The sequence below is a fragment of the Tachypleus tridentatus genome, chromosome 13, assembly GCF_004210375.1.
Source record: "Tachypleus tridentatus isolate NWPU-2018 chromosome 13, ASM421037v1, whole genome shotgun sequence".
Classification (NCBI taxonomy): Eukaryota; Metazoa; Arthropoda; class Merostomata; order Xiphosura; family Limulidae; genus Tachypleus; species Tachypleus tridentatus.
In genome coordinates this window covers 77,907,184-77,931,843 of record NC_134837.1, presented here as the reverse complement: position 1 = coordinate 77,931,843, position 24,660 = coordinate 77,907,184, and the positions used below count along the sequence as shown (strand labels likewise).

The following is a 24,660-nucleotide window of genomic DNA, read 5'->3' as shown; positions in this document are numbered from 1 at the left end:
TGGTCTCATACTATGTTAACTAAGACTAGTAATGGTTAAACAGGTTTTTTCTTCTTTGACACCATGCATTAAAGGTTTTTCAAGCACGTAACTCTATATCAAAATATCTGTGACATTCTTTAGTCATCAACCTTTTTCAACTTTTCTAATTTCTATCTAACCTGAAGAAGCAAGAGGATACGGTGGATAGCCTGTTGAAGTTTCTGGAACTTTGGGTTTAGAATAGACTGGAGGTGTTTCTCCAAAGACAATGATCATTACTTGGATTAAACCAATCAAATCTGAAGAGTTCTAACAGAATCAAAACAATAGAACAAAAATGACATATATTTCACAATAAAACCAACTATTACACAAAGAAGAAAGCTAAAAACACAGTATAATAAATATTTTTATGACATATAGAATGACTGAAATATCAACACTATTTGTGTTGATAACTAATAACTATATTCATCCACTTAACTGTGTCTATATTGCTGTATTAAGATCTGCAATGGACAAAATATTTCTAAAACAATGCAAGGCCTAACAATGTATAGAATATACAGTGCTGCAGACTATAATCTGTAGGTAGTTTCACTATAAAAATTTTGTTCATGTTAGGCCTATATATATTTGTTTGTAGCAAGGAATTATGCTGAAATAAACTTCACATATAAAAATAGTAATGGAAAATTACAAAGACATGTTAATAATATCTAAAGAATAAACAACACAAAAATATCAGTATAAATCTTGTGATAAATATTATGTAATAAATTCAATCAAATTTTAAAAATTAACAGCATTACTTAATACTTATAATAATTTACATATAGAATATAATGTTAAAATACCAATATAAAATTAACAAAATGTCAATGACAGTTAATATTACTTTTTAACTTTTATACTAATTGTAGTAATGCACTAAATTTTTGAATCAGCTCATTGTATAAATTTCAGCTTTTTTAAAACCATTCAGAATTTTTCCATAACGATTTCAGCCCTGGATTTAACATTTAAAAAGTATATATATTCCTTTTGGATATCAATCAAAACAATGTATACAACACAAGTCTTTGAAATGGAAACACAAGGTCCATTTTACATACAACTAACAACAAAAAGAAATGGACCACAACCTTGTGGATATGAAGGGGCAGTCAGTAATTGATAAGTGGATATCTGTAATAATGTTAATATCAGGACAAGTTATTTACAAACATGAGCAAAAAAATAAAAAAAAGTCTTCAATACATATCTACAGTAATTATATTTTTATGCTTCAAACAAGAAGTTGAGTTTACAGAGAGAAATGCATTAACATCAGCTTAAACTGGTCTGTAGTCAAACTGAGGTCTAAAATTCATGGGTATTCAAACCATTTAAAAAGTTTTTGGGTAAATACAGTTTGGTTACAGTGGAATGTGTAGAAAGTCAATAAAAAAGAAAAACAGGTCAGAATTTATATTACTTCAGTTAAAATGCCTGTTAAGACAATGTACATACAGATTAACTAATTATAGGCATTAATAACAAGATTATCTGTAATGTTATATGTCAGGTATAAATAACTTCTGCAAGACCAAGACAAAATCATGCAACCTTTTAAAAAAACTCTCTTTATATCAGTAACCCCTTCTAGACTGGAAATGCATCATTGATATATCATAACTTGTTTTTCCTTCCCAGAGTAAATGTACTGAATAGTATCTAGTTTTCGCTAAAAATTAAACAAACACACAACTTGATTTTGTTTTCTGTAGACTTAATGTATCTCAGAATTCTTTTTTTCCTGTTTCATTTACATATTTATTTTCATATTGGTAGTCACAGTTCTGGGCCAATATCTCAAAAAAAAAAATCTTTGCTAACAATATTACTTTATTTTCAATAAATTATTTCACTGATATTTATTGTTTGATTATTATAAACTTAACAATAATATTCAATTAATAAGAATTTAACTCACTGTAAATAGTTTGCCATCAACTACTGTATTCTTAAAACTTAATAATCTTTACCTGATTTTACCAAGTATTTTTTCACAGCTGTCAAACATATTTTAAGAATGTAAATTAAGACCTAAAGAGACTACAGAAACATTCCCAGGTTTGTGGTTTGTTCTCAAGTTTTCTAAAATTCCCATTAGATTTCATTGTTCTTTTCAGAAGCTACTAGTTATCACTTTCTCACAAAACTGTAAATATCACCTCACACTACTACAGGGTGTTCGGAAAGTCACTGTGCAGTTTTGTCTGTTCACAAATATATAAGTGCACAGTGACTTTCTGAACACCCTGTATATTTATTTTTTACTGATGTCAATTGAATTGTTCATAATCTACTTTATGTAATATTATTTAACCTTTGCCCACGGCTATTCTCAAAGGTGAACTTTATTATTCATATAATATGTTACGAGATCATAAACAGATGTTTTTTTATTTTAGCAAAGCCACAACAGGCTATCTGCTGAGCCCACCGAGGGGAATCGAACCCCTGATTTTAGCGTTGTAAATACGTAGACTTACCGCTGTACTAGCGGGGGGCTAAACAGATGTAAATGGAAACATTTGTTTATTTGTTTTTAGTTTCGTGCAAAGCTACTCGAGTGCTATCTGCACTAACCATCCTTAATTTAGCAGTGCAAGACTAGATGAAAGGCGGCTAGCTAATCATCACCACTCACTATCAACTTTTAGGCTACTCTTTTATTGATGAATAGGGGGATTGACTATCATGTTATCCCCCCTCCCCCAAATGGCTGAAAGGGCAAGCAAGTTTGATGCAATGGGGATTTGAACCTGTGATCCTCAGATTACGAGTCGAATGCCGTATTTACCTGACCATGCTGGGCCAACATGTAGTACTAAAAGAACAGCTGATTGGTTGATTTGGCATTTTATGGCACAAAGCAACTAGGCTATCTGTGCCCTAAAAGAACAGAAAGAAAAGTTACGCAATACACGAAACAAAATATGCATAATTCTATTTTCAATGTATGATAATTTCTTACCAATTATAAAATTATGCTTTTGGATGGTCACAACAATTTGAAAAAATAAAACTTCGTTGTTTACAAGTGAGACTTCCAGAAGCTTTGCAGGAAAGTAAGTTTGAATATTTTTCACTTTTCTCTACACGATATGTTACAAATTATCAAAATATTAATTATAAAATAGTTCTGACTAAAAAAAAATTGTTGAAATAAGTCAGAATTATTACTTTTATTAAAATTTTTGAAATTATGTAGAAGCACGTGTTTGATTCCCAAGAGGTTCTCGCTAATTTGGAAAGGGTTAATCATTAAATGTTTTAAATAAAAAAGGAAAATAAAAACTCACTGGATTCCACTCATGCAAGTAAGGCAGGTATACACGGCCATTTTGGTCAACATTCCTTGACACCTTAATCTTCATATCCGAAGTGGGTGTAACATAGCACATGGGTGAATTAACAGGGTGAGTGTCAAGTAACCAAATCTTTATAGGTATATTATACGTGTTTCCTAGAAAAAACAAAAAACAAAAATACATTAAGATGATAAACAAAGTTTCAATTAAATAGAAATGTACTTGAAAGACTCACAAAATATTTGCAGTCAAATTAGCATCTTTATCATAATATTACTTCTTTTAAAGAAGTTAAATACAGGATTTCTAAAACATTACAAAAGAATTTTAATAACAGACACTGAAATCTACAAGTATTCTTGTTTTAGACTTAATACTAGATAAAGATATAGATCTGAATTATAAATTACATTTCTACGTTAAATTGTCTGTTGTTTTTTGTGGTGAGAATAAAAATAATTGAAATTATTATGCACTTTAAATCAGTTAAAACAAAGTTTTAAGCTGGAAAGAAATTAAGGTAGTTGCTTATATACCCTATATGTGTGGGTACACACACACACACCTATATTTGACATAGGTCTTTTCTGTTAATGTGAACAAAGTATACCGGGAATTACTTTAATAATTCTCATCTATCTTTCAAGAATTTTACAACAAACTTTTAATATTAATTATATTTATTACAATATTTTCTGATAAATCAAAAATACTTAATTTACAGACAATTTAACTCCTAGTGAAGTACACAAACAACTGTCTAAAGAGTCAAATTTTAAGGAGCTCCAGGTGTGAACAGGGGCAAAGTCATAAATTTTTCTCCTGTGCTATCTGTTTACCCTTTTGCAGCGGCTTGGTATAACATACATGTATTCATATACACATCTGCACATGTTAAGTATTTATACTATATCTTTTGATGCAGTATGTGTATCTTCAAAAAATTTAGTAAATTTTTAATGAAGTATTTTTACTAAAGCTTTATTTGTGAAAACAGAGTCTGTTTTGTTACTAGTCTAAGTGCAAAGTGATTTTTACGTTATAATTAAAAATATATTCATCATCCCAAAATCTCAAATTTCATTTGTGTAATCTTTAGAACATCCAAAAATATATCTTAGATGTTTAAGATTGTATATTTTGTATGTTATTTTCTCTACCCTAACTATATGAAGTCTGTCATATTGACAAACTTCATGACTACCATAAAAAAGGGGGGAAGGAAATAAATATAAATTATGCTTTTTTAGTTCTAGAATGACTACAAATTATAAGATTAAATAAATTATTTTTAAGGTTACACACACACAGACATAGACACAACACACACGCAGTTGAATAACCAAAAACTCAAAACTACCATATTGGCACCACAGAATTCTACTATAATTTATCAAGTTTGGTAATTAAGCTGTATTTGGGTCTAAAAAATAAAAAAATGTAAACTTCTGGGCAGATTAAAGACACAAACCACCTATTTGAAATCTTGTTTCAAAAGAACAAGATGCCATCCTAACACAGGAAAATATGACTCACAAAAATTGATATTTAGGTGCGTGTTTTTTTCGTTTATTTTTAAATTAAGAATTTAACTAACATAGAAGACTAAAATTTCAATTATAATCTACAAAATCATAATATAAATTCATAAAATAGTAGTTCAATAAAAGTTTGAATTAAAATCAACAAACAAGATGACATGGCCTTTGATCCATTACTCATTGTGACAGGGTTAAGCAATTACCAGAATTGTTCCTAAATAATAGATTGACATTTCTAAGTTACTACTAATTAACACCACCACCAATACTATGTAAAAAAACAAAAAAAGAATATTAAAATACCTAGTATTATACCAGTATTTTACCAATATTATAGAAAACTTCTGTTATATTTGTAAAAAGTCTTACAATGAACACAACTCACCTTTGAATGGCACAGGTATTGTTCCTGCCAAACACATCAAGTCTTTAGCTGTTCCATCATTAAACACTGGAAATTAAATTAACAATTCATTAATAATTCAACAATTACGTTTTGATGTAAAATCAATATTTCCTTTATGCAAATTAAAACTCATATAAAAGATGCAGTACAATTTCATTAAACCTTCAAACTCTTTTGTTCAAATTTTATATTAAATTTCACACAGTTTTTAACTATTAAATTAAAATAGTGAAAGTTATAATTTTCCTATACTGAATACATATTTCCAGTAGGTATTTACCTACCCTCACAAGATTAGCTACTCTTGTTCAATGCTGCCCTCTATATGCAAATGTTTCTTTCAGACATGCTACAAGCCTTGCATTCCTCCTTGTTGAAATTTGTATACTCTCTTATGTCTGTCATGCAAATTATTGTGTGTCAACCTTTAACTAATAGTAGCATAGAATGCTTACTTGAAACATGATTCCCTCTGCACTTCTCTACCAACACTTCACTTCAAAGTTTGGCAAAAGTGTAAGCACTGGAATAGTGGGTAAGTACCTATCACAAATACATTTTCAGTATAAGAAAATTACAACTGCCAGTGCATTACTTACCTCCTCTCACAAGATTACCTAGAATCTCACATTGAGGAGGAGGAGGGCTGGTGCAATAGAGTAATAGAAGCAGCTCTGAAAGCATCTGAAGGATACTCGTAATTATGAGAAAGAGATTCAGAGATTAGAGAAGGGGAACTGCACTACTTCCAAGTCAGGTATACTCTTAGCCCCTGTGCATAATTTGTAAAACACAAGGGCAGGAATCATAAGGTGTAGAGTTGCTAGGGTCTGTCAAACTGTACTCAGCAAGTCAATTACACCCAAAACCTCCTCAATGGGATACCAGAATATCCCAAAAAAGTAGGATGATGATCATATTATGTTTACTTCTGACCCAGTAATTGAAAAGACCTGCTCCAAGTATTGAATACTAAACAAGGATCAACACCCTACAGCAATCTGGGGCTGGCCATCTGCCATCAAGAGGATGAATTTAACTGATGAGAAGAATTGTGTTGATTGGCTCACTTGTATCCTACACCTCAATGCTGGAAACCCGCATTCACTGGAAGATTGGATAAAGCCTTCCAATCATAAGGGGTGAACTGCATTTGCAACAGATCAGCTCTAGTTGGTAGGAAATGTGTAACAGGGGGTCACATCAACAAGTAAGGTGATGTATCAACTCCAGTGGTTGTGGATATTATTGCATATGTAAATAGTATAAAGTGACAGATCAACTCCTGTGACTATGCAAATAGCTTCAGGAGGTCATGTCCACCAGATATGGGATGGATCAACTCTTGTGGAGGCCACACTGCATATACACCAGCAAAATACCACTGCCTTACTCTCAATTGAATGATTATAGCCAACTTTGTTGTAGAATCTATTCAGGAAGGTGCATCCATGGTGAATCACCCCAGTGATTGCAACAAGGAGGTGGTAAGAGCTCTCATATTCTTCTTGAAGAAGGAGGGTGAGAATGTATTGAACAGTCCTGAGGAACGTCACCACTGGAGACAGTACAAAGGGTGACCACGAAACCCTATTTTGAAAAGTAGACCATACTGAGTTATTCACTCAAGGCATGGCAGGGATGTATAGCTGTATCCTTCTGCTTTACCAATGGTATTAATGGGTGGTATGGTCCAGAACAGACATGTTTATGAAGCAATTATTGTGAAGTAGATAACTTTATAGCAATCTTGTGGAATATCTCATCTCTATGTTGAGCGTGCAGAGCCATGGATGGTAAAGTGCAAGCTTGCGTGGCTTACAGTAGGTAAAGTTAAAGAATACCTGGTCAGGCACCACTTGCCACACAGCTAAAAAGGAAGAAAGAAAGGCCCCAACAGAGAGGAAAGGAAAAAATTTACCAGTAAAAGTCCTGCCTAGTTGCAAAAGCTCAATAAGATAAAGATAATGGGAGACGAAAATAATGGGTGTAGTCCACATGTTAGCATGGAGAATCTCCACCACTGGACAATGAAGATGAGAAGTAAGGTAAAATGTGAGAAAACGGGGTAGATGGGAGTATGTGTGCATTTTCTTATAGTAAAGCCACATCTGCTAAGCCCACTGAGAGGAAATGAAAGATGGGAGTAAACCTGGAATAAGGCACAAGATGAAGAAAGAAGAGTGAAGTAGGACAAACGGATCATAAAGAGGATGCAATTTTAAGGGAGAAGGGGAAATATTACACAGAAAGGAGGGAATAAGAAGATGGTTGTATGTACTCCAGAGGGTAGCAGTACGTGAAATATCACAACTGAAACCCCTGACAACACAAAGTCTATCAGGGTCTAAACAAGGGTAAATATGGGAGATAAGGAGGAAGAAAATAGGAGATAAGGAGGAAGAACTCTTCTGATTCACTGAGGAGAAAGGATAAAATAGGTAGGGTGATAATGAGTAGGTGAAATGTCAACAGTAAACAAATCATATAAAATGTCAACAGTAAACAAATCATACTGGCAACATCTGTAAATGAAGAAGGAAAATATTTCTTAAGGGAGAAATGAAACAAGGAGCATGAGGAAAGAGGTTTAAATGGAGGCAAAGTCATTGCACAGAGAATCACAGTAATGACCCAATTTGAAAACAAGGATATTTATAAGGTCTCTGAAACTGGAGGGAATATATGAGCAGAATAGGATTAAGGGGAGTAGAGAAAAAGAAGGTATATGAGAGAAATGCCTGTAAACCATAAAGAAAGGAGACTAAAGATCCAGCTGAGAAATTTTTGCCACCCGAGCCACAGAAGGTTAGTTGGGAGTAAATCCCCTGCCACCTGACCAACGGTAAAAGACTTTTCACCTGTACTGGTACTCTACCATGTAAGATGGACAAAGGGAAGGAGGTAACTCCACATGTGAAGCCAGATCTTGTCAAGGACCAGACAAAAAAAACAGGCATGAAGATGCAGAACAGGAAGATTGAGATGTACATCGGGGAATCAAGGTTTATGCAGAAGGGAAGCAAATAGAGATCAAGGGACAGGTGGTAAGAGGAGCAGACACTGAAGCCTTGGAAACCAAAGTTGTATTGGCCAATAGAGTGCAATCTGAAGGTTCTGACAAGGAGTGGGTAGTACTAGAGAAATTACCCAATGAAGCCATGAGTGGATTAAATTACTACTCTGTGGGAGAGATTTCACCCAGGCTCAAAAAAAAAACTGATATTGGATTGAAAGCACCCAGCACATGATATGATGAATATGATGTGCCTGGACCCAGTACAGAAGATCCAAGTTCCAAAAATAGAGAACTCTGAGCCAGGTGCCTTCCCTTGTGGTTGATCAAAATCACCTCCATAGACCTGTTGGAAAAACCTGCCACTAGATGTTGATGGGCAAGAGAAAGAAAATAAGGTAATATCCAATGAACTGCAAGAAAGTCAATAAAATCAACAGATAAATGAGTCTTGCCTGCAGACAAAAAGCCTGAAGCTTCATGGTGATTGATTTGAGCCCTCCAACCCGAAGAGGGAAGTGTCCATCAGCAGATGTGTAACCAGATACGGGGGACAAGACGATATGGTAAACTAGCCAACTTGTAGACTTACTAGTCCAACCACCACTGCAGATCATCTCTAAGGGAAGGAGGAAGGTAAATCGTGGTGAAAGAGGAACCTGTATAAAATTCCAATGTAAGCAGTAAGTGACCAAAAAGATCCATGGAAAGTAGATATAAAGGAAAAGGTAGAGTGTGACTGATATTGGTGACAAAAAAAAAAAAAAAGACTCCCATGTGCACAAACATTGGGTAGGTTGAAGTAAGGACCTCTCTACTGAAAACAACCAGTCCTCAGAGCCAATACAGAAAGGAAGTGAATGTGAATGGTTGACTCCTATTCAGAATGAGCTAAAATGAGCCACACATCCATGTAATAATGGAATCACAATCACAGTGCCTAAAAATTATGAGAAACAGCTCATACAATGCAACAAAATACCTATGGAGTATAGGCAAGTCCAAAGAAAATGCCTAAAATAGGTAAACAACCCAGAAATGGACAAAATGAAAAGAAGGTTGAAACTGAAGCTTTAACCTGATGTGGAGGTAGTCAATGGAAACATCCATTATTGGTACACATTACCAGGTGAAAGTCCCCCTCTTAGGGTGAAAAAAAAAAAGACTCCATGGTGAACTTTGAGAGTGTGATGAAGCTGATGAGGTGAGAAATCAATGACTGGCTGTCAATCCCCAGTTGTTTTGTGGACAACAAAAAAGCATGAAGCAAAAACCCTTGGATGGATGGTAAGCTGTTGAGAATAGCTCAATGTAAAGCAATTCCTGAGTTGCCTATGACAGATGCAGGCATGTCAGGGAATCTCAATGAGAAGGAAATGGGGAATGATAGACAGAAAGGGTAAGTAACCAGAGAATTAACCCTACCAAAAGAACTGCTAACACCTTTCGATCAATGATGAAGGAAAGCCAGCGAGGAAGAAACAAACAGTCAAGCTCCCACAGGACCTGAACCATCAGGGTAGCAACCAGTACCAGTGATGATTGGTAATGGAAGGTATTTCATCAAGGAAATCAATAAGAGATGTACCTGAAATTGAAGAAATGGGGAAGAGTTGGAATATGTGGCTTATGAGGGTAGATTGCCATTGAACAAAGGAATAAACCATTTATGTAATGTCAGATTGGTGGATGAAGTACAGGCTAAAGTGGAAAAGAGAAAGCAAAGGGTGATGGCACAAATATCTGTGGGAATCCTATAGTTAGCCCAATAGTAAGAAAGGGCAAACTGATCAGAGGTCCTCAGGAGACATGACAAGTTATTATTGGCAAACTCAAGAAGTGGAGAAATACAAAAAGAAAAATTATCAGCAGCCAGCAAAGGCTGGGGAGAAATGTTAAACTGTAACATTCAATCTCCTGATGCACAATAGCAGATAAATCCATCTTCGGGTCACCCACACCCGAGGCAAGCTAAAAACTCTAGTGGCTGTTGTACTCTCCACAGTGGCAAGTGAACTTCATGATGCATTGCATAGAAAAGTGTCTGAAAACTCAAGCACAGAAACAAACTGACACAAATGAACAGATAAATATGAAAAAATTTGTTTGAACAAATCAAAGGAAGTTTAAAATGTACCACTTTTGAGTAGAACATAGTCTAGTACACAGGAATAAATATATACAAAAGCACTTCCAAACACAAAAACTGCCAAATGAGAAGTTAAGGTTCAGTAGAAGTGTGAAAAGGAAGACCCACATGCCACAAGAGTATGCTATGCTATTAATGGTTAAAGGATGACTCATGACAGCAGGGTACAAGACTTGTGACGTTGTAAAGAAAAAAGTTTACACAAAAAAAGACAGCACTAAATGAGAATAGTTGATATTAAGAGCAGGGGTAAGTACCATATTAGAACAAAAATTATTACACAATGTTTCAGTAATCAATACTATATATAATTAACCAAATCTTTAAATTAATACTCTCTCTTCAAATTGGACTGGTGGGTGTCAATGATAAATTCAAAGCCTGCAAAGTAGTTCAACTGCATCTCATAATGGCTGGTATGGATATTAACACATTTATTGATAAGGAAAGAACAACGTTTCAACCTTCCTAATTCATCTTAACCTGAGGATGACTTAGAAAGGTCAAAACGTTGTTCTCTCCTTATCAATAGAAGTGTTAATACCCATACCAACCGTTCTGAGGTACATTATTATTTCAAGTGTATTTCTCACCATCAAGTGGTAATTCAACTGTAGGGATGCAACGTCATGACCTTGAGACTAAGAAGTTAACATGTCCTCCTTTAATATTCCATGGCATGAGATCCTTAAAAGGCATGATGTATTTCTTCACCAGTACATACTAGGAACTGAGAATTAGTTAAATTATAAATAAATAAAAAGTTCAAGCATAAAATTGAGCAGGAAGTCCATAGGTTAGATGACAATTCCAGGCTAAATAAGCAGAAGTTCAAAACAAATTATTAAGCAGAAACTATTATCTAAGAGGCAATAAAAAAATCAAGATAGCTTCAGAGATTGTTTCAAGTGAGGAATACTATAAAAATTGTCAGTTACAACTATACAGACATACCAAACTAGAGAGGTTTGATGTTTAAAGCAAAACCTCAAAATATTTTCATATTGTTGAGTAACCTACACAGAAAAATCTGTGTGATGTCAATAGTCCAAAACCTCCTGAAAGACTTACTTGAAGCCATGACATAGTTTCCATAACATGTATCAAATGAAATATTCTAATTATATTACAAAGGCATATCAAAACCCTGAACTGAAACAGGTAAAACACAACACTGTACCCAAAAAAGTATGTAAAAAGAAACTTAAAGAAAGAAATGAAATTCTGCTGGTTCAGAACAACCTGTTAACTGAACTACAAGTGTTTAGAGCACTGCAAGTAGAGATAAGTAGCAGACAGAAATTTAATAACCTGATTAAAATATATCTGAAGCTCAATTAATTAGACCCTTCTCCATAGTGTTCCAAAAAGGCAGAAAAAAAGTGTCAGTAATTCACTTTGCTACCAATCTGTCATAATGATAAGTTGATACACAGGGCAGAAGTAAAAGTTTTATTCAAAGTGAACCAGTTGACAAAGAAAAGCATAACATACAGTCAACAGAAATGTTAGAATGTAGAAGTATCAGAGCTGATTCAACAGAAAGTTAAGTTTTTGTTTTAAAACAATTACATCTTTTTCCACACTGCAGTAAAAAATATTTGAGCTTATGTAATTGAAATTAATTCATTTTAAATTTGAAACAGAAGCCAACCACAGGCTGTTTTAACACATGCACAATTGTCACATAGATCTGTTTTATATGATGCATATCCTTGACAAGTATTTATACTTTAGAAAGGGATTTAGAACACTTAGTGAGTTGGGCAAATAAATGGCAGCTATGTTTTAATTATGGCAAATGTAAGATATTGCATGTAAGTTATCATAACGTAAATTACAAGTATAATTTGGATGGTACTAACCTTAACAGTGTAATGAAAGAAAAGGATCCTGGTGTAATGACTGATTAGTCTTTTAAGCCATCCAAGCAGTGTACTGTTGCTAGTGGTATGGCAAATAAGAGTTTGGGTTGTATATACTGAATACAAGTCTAAAGAGGTTATAATTTTATCAATTAGGCCACATATGGAGTACTGTGTCCCATTTTCGGCTCCTTACCTTTGGAAAGACATTGAACTGTTGGAGAAGGTTTAGAGGAAAGCTATTAGAATGGAGAAGTTAAAATCTCTGAAATTGTTTTCTCTTAAAAGAAGAAGAGTTTAAAATTGTAAGATGAATTTAAAATGTTGATGCATCATTATTTTTCATACTTAACAATGAGAATTATAGAACTACAAGACAAGTGTAGATTTAGGCAAGGTAGAAGCCATCTTCAGCTAAGTATTTTATTTTCAAATAGAGTGACCGGCCTATGAAATGGGTTGTCTTTAGATGTTGTGGAGGCAGTAAATTTAAGCAAGTTTAAAAGAACACTTGACTTATATATGAATGATTAGGGCTGGCTTTAAATTTTTATAATAGCTTTAGTTTGGCTTAGAAGATGTGATAACTAAGATGCACAAACAGATCCTTTGTTGTCCCTAAATGTTATGTTAAAATCTAACCACTGAAATAACTTGGAAGACTTCTCCTAGTCAGTGCTACTTTTTAGAAAGTACACCTGTGCTCAAATAATGCATTCATTTCAAATGAATCATTTGTCTGCTATAGTTTTATATATACCCTTCATACCTGAGAAATGTACATATACCTGAAAATAAATTTGATGAAATTGATTGCTTCAAAATGTTCATTAATGCACAAGATAAACAGACTTCAAAAATATTTATGTATGCATATCAATTACTAAAATATGTTTCATCAGTACAGAGAATAACATAGCAGGGAATTCTGTACCATTCTCATATCCACGATACACTCATTCAGTTACTTTTATAACTTATCTATTGTGTTAATTACTTTCACTGACTGGTAAAAAGAATAAGCAAGTACAAACAATGTCTTTTTTTATTATTATATTGTATTATATGTAGTACTTACCAAATCTGTCTAACTTCGGTATCAAATTTTTATAATGATGTATAGCATTCTGAATATCTCTTTTTGTTGAATCTTGATGATGATACTATTAAAAAAAATGGAAAATTTCAGAAACAAATGAATTTTGTATAAATCACAAAAGTACATTTCTTAAATTGAAGCAAATCATAAATTTCTAATTTCTAAACAGTTTCTCTTACATTACACAAGAGCTAGGTAATTACTGAAATTTCCTAAGCCATTAATCAATGGGCTAACCAACCAATTACATCAAAATAATTTATTGTTCCCATTAGATGTCTACTAAAAAGAACAGATTATTCTCACATGAAATGACCAAAAAATAAAACTTATAATGTTATAAATCAAGTTCTGGGCAGAGAACAGGCAGCCTATGGTGTAGCTTTGTGCTTAATGACAACCAAACATAATGACAATATTTCATTTACTTGGATGGTTGGAATAATTGAGAAGATTAATAATTGAAAATATTAATTTTCATGACTTCTTTGACATTAATTAATTCAATAATTGTAATTTTGATTACTGAATGATTGTAATAATCTTAAGAATAATTATCATAAACATTAATTTTAATTTATTATTTTAATTACATTAATCTATTTAAATACTTTAATTTACAGCATAGCTAGAATAATTAAAAATATTTGATTATCTCCATGACATTAACAGATTTAATAAATCAGACTTTTGATTAATTGAGCATTTTACCTGACATTATTCAATATAGTTAATGTTTACAAGTAATTTATTATTTCATTTTCTCAAGTTAATGATCCAGTTCGAGTTTACACAAATGAAAGCTATACATATATCATTTCAAAAACACAAAACTTAAGAAAATTAAATTATGACCATAAAAAATGAGCAACAAAATAAATGTTCTTGTAAGTTTACTCTTTCTTGAAAATGTAAAACCAAAAAAAATGTGTTTCATTTATACTGGTAAGTGAGAAATTAAATATCATGGTTTGGAACAAAACTAATGTCCACATTTCATAAATTAAAACCTATGGTTAAATAATACTTTCTAAGTTGTCCTTCCACTTCCCTTACATCATTTCCTAACAATATTTTATGAACTCTACAACATTTCTCTGTAAACAAAAAATGTTCAAAAGTACACTTGCTCAAAAAATGTACATGCATTAACGTATGGAATGAAATTGTTACTAAGATGTGTCAAATGGAAAAAATCAACAAACTTCCTTTGAGAAATTGTTCTAGTTTAACTAAACATTAGAGTAATTTGCTACAAATTAAACACCTGGCAACAATACCTCATGACAACAATTATACGATAGGAAACAGTGAAAATCAGAAATACTATTCTTAATATTTGTGTCAAGATTTTCTTTCCTTTCATTTTGTGATTAATTTCAATTAATGTTTTCCAAAACATTATTTCAGTAGTCTGTACAATCTAACATACTGTGGTCAAATAATCATAATACAGAGGACAGAAATTGTGCCAATACTGATCACAGCACCTCTTTTATTTGACAATAACTGGTCAGCAAACTCCTCTAATCACAAAGCTCTAGTTGGAAACATTAAGTTCCTTTGGATACCCCATAGTGTAACAGAGAATAATGATTATATGTAGACTAGTTTAAAACATATTTTACATAACCATAACACCTTCCTTAGCTACTTGTATAATAACTTAACCCTATCAACATGAGTCAAAAGTCATGTTGTATTGCATTTGTTGACTTGCATTCAAAATATATTATTTTTAGAAATTTAGTATTAAATTGTAGATAATACAAATTTTAGTATGATTTATTAGTTAATTTCTTAATTTAAAAGTAAATATTTAAAAAAAGAAGTCCAAAATATTGATTTTTTGTGTGTTACATGTATGTTGAATGCAGCATTGGTTCAAATTAGATGTTTATAATGTCCAAGTACAAAGTCTACAGTGTCTTATGAATTAGAAACTAACTTCTTTCCATTATTTGAAGACACTTGCCTATGTACACCTAATTCGGTCTATGATGCATGAATAACCAAAATAAAGCTCAGATAGCCCCCACATGGTTCTCAGAGTTTTTGCAAAATATTTATATGGCAAACTCATCCTTTTCATGATGGATTTCAAAAGATAAAGGTAAATTTTTAGTAAGCTAGAAATTTCATATTTTTAGACCCAAATAGAGCATATTTACTAAGCTTGATGAATTATTGCCAAATTTTATAATATTGACATATTAATTTATAACTGTTGGTTATTTCAAAATGTACATATAAAGCCTAAAAAGCATACGAGTTCAAAGTCTGTAACTAGAAAATATAATTATTTTCTATAGTTTTTTATTTATTATTTTATAACTGAAAAGAAAAACAACTAAACTGAAGAATTATTTTAAACAGTTATAGTGTGTGTGTACACATATATTAGAACTGAAACATGAATGTACTTTACAAAATTCTAAACCATTAAACAAAGCAGATAGGTCACTTCGTAAATGCCAGTTTTATAATTTGAGGTTGATGTAACATGAATCCATGAGCACGTGTCATTCTATAATGTGAGCCAGGTACTGCTGAAAGGTCAATGTAACATATATATAAATGTAATGTTATGAAATTCAAGTTATTTAGACTAAACATTTGTATTTTTGTGTTATAATCTGTAGTCATTCTAGAATGAAAAAACACAACTCATATTTATTTCCTTATATTTTTTACTTTACATATCTCCATACATTACAAACTGCAAATCACAAAAAACCTTAAATACCAAAATACATTTTCCATATAAAAGAGATCAACAAAAAATATCATAACTTAAACCCCCCTCAATAAATAAAAGGAATCTGCAAATAATCCATAAGAGGCAGGTGACAGGGTAATTGTCTTGTAGTATGAAGAAACACTGATGTATATCATGAAACAATATGGTTTGGGCAGTGTATCATAAAGGTCTAGAATTAGTTACAAGCCTATCTAGATTCAATGAATAGAATGTGATACAGAAAAATGAAAAGTATTATCTTATTAAATTGAATCCAAAAGAAACCTTTCATGTTCTTTTCCCAAAATAGCAAATACTGTCATAGAGAAGCATCAAATCATGGGACTAAAGCATTCTGCAACAAATGCCAGTTAACAGTTAGCTAATAAACCTGGAAGCACATTAACAGTGACCTAGTCTAAAATTATTTTATGAGTAATGAGATGTAAAACTCAGCTGTCACTTCACACAAGTTTGAATGGTGTGTGAATGAAAACACTACTGTGCATATATCCAAAGTCAATAGTGCCCAAATTATGATAACTATTTATTCAAAAAATTCTAACTTGAAATGACAGTTACAAGAAACCTGATCACAAAGAACTGGAAATGGATATGTTACAAAACACTTTGAACTGGAGAAAAGCATTAGCATATAAGAATGAATTATTCATGAGCAGGTTGTCAGTGTCCTATACATTCAAGTATAATCTTTGAACATGAGCTAAACCTTGAAAATGGCTAGCTCCAAAAATAATGAATCCAACAACAGGTACACTGAATCCTATTCCAGAATATGAGGTTTAAAGTCAAATAGATTACTGACATAGTAAAAGTCATCAACCTAATAAGTAATGATCTAAAAAATATCACCATAGGACTTAGGGATAAAAAAAAAAATAGAAAATTTATTAGTATCTGCAGAATATGGTAAAATATACAGCTGAAACTGTAAGACCTCATGAATAAATAAGGAACAACTGCAAAAATATGCTCCTTTAACACAAGAAAGAAGTAACTAAGAATTCCTAAAACAAGAAAAAACAATGTTCCAAAGATATGTCAAGAAACTTGTGTATTTCAAAAAAAGTATTAAAAGGAACACATATTCAATTCAATTGAAATATCTTCACAAAACTGGTGAAAACTCCAAATAAAGCAACATATAAAACCACATTCACTTCCACTAGTCAGTTTACATTTATACTAACAGATGATCAGGAGTCAGTCAATCATGTATAACTAGCAATGGGGTGATAGGACAAACAGCAATAAATACAATTATAACAAAACCAGATGTTCATTGTGTTAGTCACTACTGACACAAAAATTAAAACACCTGCTGTACTCAATATTTTAATGACAAAAATATTACATGTAGATAACATAAATCTAAATAAAATTTATCATATTTCAAAATCAAAACAATTACTGAAGCTCTAAGGAACCTCAATGAACATTCTGTAAAATTATAAGTTTACAACTATATGAAGCTTAAAAATGTAGTTACATAAGCTCAATAAATGAATATGCCAAACAAAAGGCTTTGCTTTCTTTTCAAATAATTTCTATAAAATTCAGAAATAGAATATTATTTTAGTAAGGAAAAATCCATGCAAATAGGTTAGATTTATCTGTACAAATGAGTCCAACAAGTAGGGAAAACAAATCAAAACACATGCACTGCCTAACCAGATAGAAAGCATATAGATATTGTAAAATTGAGGCTAATTATAAGGCTAAGACTGCATTCACAACTCAAGATATGTTCATGTATGGACAGCTAGAAGCATTATTTTAAATAAATTATATATACCATCAAATGATATTTTAAAATAATTATAAAATTGTATGTTTGACATTCTTTTCCAACAGCTAATAAGAAACTGTATATGTTAAGAAAACAAAAGAAAATAAAGCAATAATGAAGCTTACAAACACTAACTCTATTAATATAGTAGAGAAATCAGAAAAAGAGGATAGAAGTAGTTAAGCCTCTTCTATTTTATTACACTGAGTTCACTCAACCTGAAATTCCAAGCAAGTAGATTTCCTTTCTCTTTGAAATGCATCAAATTTTAAGTTAAAGTCAATTCACAAGATGTATATACCTGACAAAGTTGAATGATGTAACAATACTCTTAAATTCACCAAATACATCATTTAATCTCAACAAAACTAATTACTTTATAAATTCATTACCTGAATTATGTTAATGTGAGTAATATGACTTAATTGAGGTCTATGAAGCAAGTGTGTCAGAAGGAACTTTTGATGGAAATATGATTATTCTCATATGTATGTAAGTATGTATGTGTGGGTGAGTGTGAGTGTGTATACATATAGATACACACACACACAGAGAGCGAAAGAGACAGGATTTAGGTTTCTAGAATGAAAACAAAACAAAAGTTGACTTACCACATGTTAGTAGCAGAACCAAGTGTACTGAAAATACTAATTTATAACCTGTAGCTATCCATATATTTGCACAATACTAAACTGGTAATCAATAACATGATTCAATGATCATATTACTGTTCTAAGGTTGAACATGAGTACTTTAAACGTATACTCCCATAGCAATCTAAACAAGTAACTCGTGTTAGTTCACAACAGTATAAACTGCATACTCATTTCAGATATAATAAAGGAGACAAATTAATCCAGTTCTTTTGATATGATATTCATTGATATTAACTTCCAATTAGAGCAAGCTACCTAGTTACAGCAAAACAAAAAATCATCCTTGTATTAAGTGACAGTGAACGAAAGAAACCACACCATTTAATTTAATGTCGTATCTGATGAGAAGATATGGCATGCACATAGCATACTTCAGCACTTAAAAAATTGGGCCTTAAAATTAACTTCACATTTGACAAAATTGAAATGTTCTTTACATTGATTAATACAATACTTTACATTTTAGTTACTATAAATTTTTAAAGATTTCTAAATACTGTTACTGAGCAATTTTCTTTATTTCTTAAACAACTACAAAAAGCTTTTTCAGTTGCTTAAAACATTACTAGTAAACCACACCAGATTTTTTGTTTGTAAATTTAAAACTATATAAATCAGTTTCTCTTTAATTACTTTACAAAATTATTCAAAGTGGTTAATAAAATATATTTCAGCCTGCTGAAAACATAAAAAGATGTTAATTTTTTGAATTCACAAATAGCAAGTTAGTTTCTTTTTGTTAAAGTTTAAATACTAAATGTAATTTATTTATTTGAAAGTTCATATTCATCAGGCATTTTACAGCACTATGAATTACAAGTTCTATTTTATGGGCAAAATTTGTTTTTCATCTCATACAGATTTAGATAGTAATCAACTGATACCAGCTTCACTACCTTTTTAAGAAGCTGCGAAAGGTAACTGTCATTCACTTGTTGTGGCATGGTGTTCAGGAAGACATAAGCCTGTTTCTCAATGACCTTTATAAATAAAAATAATGAAGCTATATATTGATCAATTTTCAAATGAAAGAACTTACAAACATAACAATGACATATGCATATTACTATATAAATTACAATTTACTAAAGATTAAAAAAATCACAACATAGATTTAGGAAAACAATACAGAATTCAGTCCCTCTAGTGACAACTTACAGTATCAAACCTAAATTTTATTGAATTACTATTTTATGAATTTATGTCAATAACATTGGAACGAAACTATATTATAATTCAAATTTTAGTATCATACATTATTCAATTTCTTAATTTAAAAATAAATTAGAAAACGCATGTTAATTTTTGTGTCACATAGTATGTGTAATGTAGCACTGATTCACATTAGATATTTATGATGTCAAAATACAAACTCTATGGTTTCATACAAATTAGGACCTCATGCTAGAATATAAGATAAGAACCTCCTGTCTTTTCTACTTGCTGAGATATCATTCATATACTGAACCAAACACAGTGGCCCTGCTCATCTCTATCACTTTTGGAAATGGTTCCTTATATACACTTACTCATCTATATGACATGAATAACCAATCGTCAACTTAAAATGTCTTCATTGTGGCTTTTTCAGCCATTTTCATGTATTAGGAAACCATCTTGTTCTTTTGAAACAAGGTTTCAAGGAGGTAGATTTTCTTTACTGTGCTTGAGATTCCATATTTTTTAGACCCAAATACAGCTAAGTTACTAAACTTCATAAAGTATAATGTATTTCTATGGTATTGATATAGTAATTTATGACTATTTGCTTATTCAACTGTGAATATAATACAAAAAATTCTTTTGTTTCACATCCTCCACATATGAGATTTCTTAAGGCTTAGCAAGTTACAAGCAGCAGCAACTGAGTACAAAAGTGCTAAAAAGAGAAAGATAATTGTTTTCTTTACTTCTTCGTTTAGTGTTCTATGCTTTAAGAAAAATGAGTTTAAGAATTTGTTTGTAAATAGTAATAATCTATATACATACATTATGTATAATTGAAATGTGACTCTTATTTTACAAAATAGTAGTCCACTAAAGCACAGCTTAGACAGGTCACTTTGTAAAGACTAAAGGGCAGCTTTATATTGTTGGATATAGTAACAAATACATGTGCACTGCTTCATTGTAACTTATGTAATGTTAGCCAGGCACAACTAGAAGGTCAATATAATAAAAATAACAAACATATATAAACATATAATATTATGAGATTTAAGCATTTTATACTGAGAATTTGTGTTTTCATGTTATAATTTGTAATCATTCGAGAATAAAAAAACAAACAAAAACTATTTATTTCCTAATTTTGATGGTGGTTATGAGGTCAGTCAAACTGATAGACCCTGTATGGTTAGGTTAAAAAAATAACAGACAAATTACAAAGTTTTACTGAAAACAAACATTAGAAATATATTTTAGAAGATTTCAGAGATTACACAAATAATATTTTGGATTTTGGGGAAGAAAAATATGTTTTTAAATCATGACATGAAAATAAAACAGACGTAATATTTCTACAAACAAGTCTTTAGTATAAATACTTGTTTAAAAAATCTGAATTTTTATGCACAAAAGTCTATAAAATTTTGTGAAGATACACTTACAGTATTAAACATTACAGTATAAATACTTAACGTGCAAATGTATATACAAACTCACTTATCTAAAACTGAGACCATTGTAAAAGGGTTAATAATGAAGTCTAATGTTTGCAAAAATCAGTATAACACACAATAAATAAACTTGTATACTGCATAAGATTTCAAAGTGGGATTTATATGGATTAAATAAAGCCAATATCTGTTATCTTATATATTTATCATGTTCATGATTTATGCAAACTACATGTTGATGGTTATATTTTACTTATTTTTAATAAATATGAAAAATATCACTCATCTTTTTTTTTTTAAAAAAAAAGATGGAAGTACAAAAACTAAAAACAAATTATAGTACAGGTATAAATAGCCTGCAAGAAGATAATAAAAACAAAACTGCATTTTACCTCTTTATACAAACATCTCTCTGGATTTTTTAAGAGATTTGCTCATATTAACAACTTAATATACTTTTCAAACATTAGAAGAATAAATCACACTCATTCTTTTCAAGCTCTTAAAAAATGTGTATAATAATAACATGACATGCATATCAAGGAATAATTTTCTTACTTTAATAGGCCTATAATATCAGATTGCAAGTGTTTGAGGAATTCATATCAAACAATATTTGAGAACACAAAGCAATGTAACATATTTAAGATGTTTGGATAGAGGTTGATAACTAAGCTTTGTGATATATTTCACTGGGAAATAAAGGTCAAATGTATATTTTCTTTCCATACAAACAAATATTGAATCAATCCCAATGGCTTTATATCAAGATCTTTATATGTAATGTACATGTAGATACTTTGTAGTGCAATATACTTGGGGTAATTTTGTGCAAATTTAATATACAATCTCAGTCTTTTAATACTTGTTACAAACTTGTATAAAATATCTAAGCTATCCAGGCCTAACAGTAGCATGTACTATTGTGGGGCACCCACTTTTTTATAAGGAGGGGGGGGAAGAAGAGCATATTTTGGAAAAGATAATCCAAGTTAACTAACTTGTATTCACTACCATTATATTTCAATATGATCACAGTATACAAGAAAAAAATAAATCCAATACAACATTACAAAACATAATTACTAAATTACAATTATTTATGTAAATGTGTTTTTAATTATTATTAAAGCATTAGCAACTTTAATGTCTGAGCTATTTATAATGAATACAACCATGCAGTGAGCGGGCCCTTTAAACTGAAGAATAAATACCAATACACACCAAAATACTATGCAGTAAGGAAGTACACAATGTTTACTTGACTAGACAGTCATGCACATAAAGCTTTCCTACACAATTCTATCAAAGATTTTACTCTTAATAATTACAAAACCAGCTGTAAATTTGCAGTTATATTTAAGTTCCACAAATAGATAAACAAATGGTATATAGAGATAATGACACTAAACTGGAAAGTTTTGTTTTTTTCTCCACAATATGTCAGTGGTAATAAACATTAAAAGTACATCTTGGAAGTATACACAATGTGCAAAAAAGAAATCCTTCAAATGACTGATTTGAAAACTAAATCTAACTACAGCATTAATGTTTTATCACTTACAAACATACAGTTTTTCTGCTTTTGTCCTAGTTATGGCAGAAATTATTGAAGATATGTAGACTATATGTACACTCCATTAGCAGCTTTGTATAATGTAACTGTTACCTAACTGAATCCAGGTCAAATTGTACACCAAAATGATCCAGGGCACATAAGAGAATGCATCATTTTGCTTCCCTAAACAAGAACTATTATGGGAGAGTACTTTTTTTGCATAATAAAATTTTCGAATCTTCAGATTTCTGAACTTAATAAAAGTTGGCAACACTTATAAAATGTAGCTCATAATAAGCTTAATAAAGTGTTTTGGCACTGTACGAATTACAATCAACATTCATGATAATATTATTAGGAGTCATAGTAACACTAGAACTACATTCATAAATAATCGGTCTTATGTTTTTCATTTCCATTATTCTGGAAATACAAATCTTATTCTCATGTTTTTTTTTTACAAGTTAGGCTTAACATTACTAACCACAATTACGCCTAGACAAAACATCATATTTCGTAAAAGAAACATTACGTTATACTTTGTAACCTGTAAATTACTTAAAATGAATTTTAAAAATTATGACTTATATGGCTAATACTTACGAGTTATTAATAAGAATTTATGAGTGAAAGTGTGAGATTTATTTATATCTCAAGATTCAAGATCGACCTCAGTTACGACTTCTGTTTAACTCTTTAAGTACAACAAACTTCACTTTGAACGTTTCAACACATCACTACGATACGATTACTAGAAGTAGTAGTTGTACAAGTACTAAAGTATCACTGTCCCAAAACCAGTAATTACTATCAGTCACTGAAACATCCCCAGATTATTGGGTCTATACATTGTACCATAAGTATAACTTGTTAATCATTACTTAATTTAATGTTATATCTGTAACGTTATTGCTAGTACTAATTATTATTAATCACTATACTTTAGTCTATAAAACTATAACACTACCACTGTACAATGGACCGATAACATTAACTTATAATTAAGTGTTAATACCTAAATATTACACTATATATATATATACAATTTAGACAAATCTCCACACTAACCTTTTAATTATTTGTGATTTTGCAAGACTTATACAGCAAAAACAACAGATTTAACTGAATAACACACTGACAGTGCCACTAGACGTTGAAACCACCATTTAATTACGACTCAACTGTGTAAGAGTAAAACATATTTCGTAAGCGACAATATCGTGAATTTACAGAAATATTAATTGTCTAATAATAATAAATATGGCAGACCTTAAGCGATATTTAAAAAAATATTAACATTTAAGATACATTATATAATTGAGTTTAATTACTAATAACATAGCTTATGATGCAAAAGTATATATTTTTTAAAGCTTTACTGACAGAAAAACATTAACTTTTAGTGACTTATCCTCATGGGCATAGCCCAATAGCTATCAAAGAATTAAAAATCTATAAACTTTTAATAATAAACAAAGAATCCAGTGATCTACAACAAAAAATGTTATATAAGGGAATATTAGGTTATGTTATGTTCTTATCGTAACAAAATAATTTTAATATGCCAATTGAAGGTAAGTCGTTGTTAATCACAAAGCTACTAGCAAGACTATCTGTGCTCTTTTCACTACGGGTATCGAAATCTGGTTTCTAACGGTGCAAGTCTATAGACTTACCGGTTTATCACTAGGAGACTGAAGGTAGGCAAAATGTCATATTTGTATCGGAACCTAAGAGCCTCACTGATGGGAAGATGCATTTCTTAAAATCTACATCATCTTTGAAGAGAAAAGTAAAAATAAAAGCTCATACCATATATGATATGGCTAGACTTTTAATTATTTCTTTTTCTTTTCTTTTG

At 31.1% G+C, this 24,660-nt stretch overlaps 1 protein-coding gene across 3 annotated transcripts in view; it reads right to left on the bottom strand.

The window, feature by feature from the left end:
* TSG101 (tumor susceptibility gene 101) overlaps positions 1-24,437 on the bottom strand; it is a 49,075-nt gene extending 24,638 nt beyond the window's left edge. The window contains exons 1-6 of one of the 3 annotated variants that reach the window (XM_076478565.1): positions 23,403-24,437; positions 19,520-19,603; positions 13,397-13,481; positions 5,268-5,333; positions 3,333-3,496; positions 162-291 (exon numbers count right to left, since the gene is read on the bottom strand). In XM_076478565.1, the coding sequence (XP_076334680.1) occupies positions 162-291; positions 3,333-3,496; positions 5,268-5,333; positions 13,397-13,481; positions 19,520-19,567 (493 nt within the window). In that variant the 5' untranslated portion in view covers positions 19,568-19,603; positions 23,403-24,437. The remainder of the gene's footprint in view (positions 1-161; positions 292-3,332; positions 3,497-5,267; positions 5,334-13,396; positions 13,482-19,519; positions 19,604-23,402) is intronic. The other 2 variants (XM_076478564.1, XM_076478566.1) reach the window with 2 other exon arrangements.
* Positions 24,438-24,660: the final 223 nt, after the last annotated feature.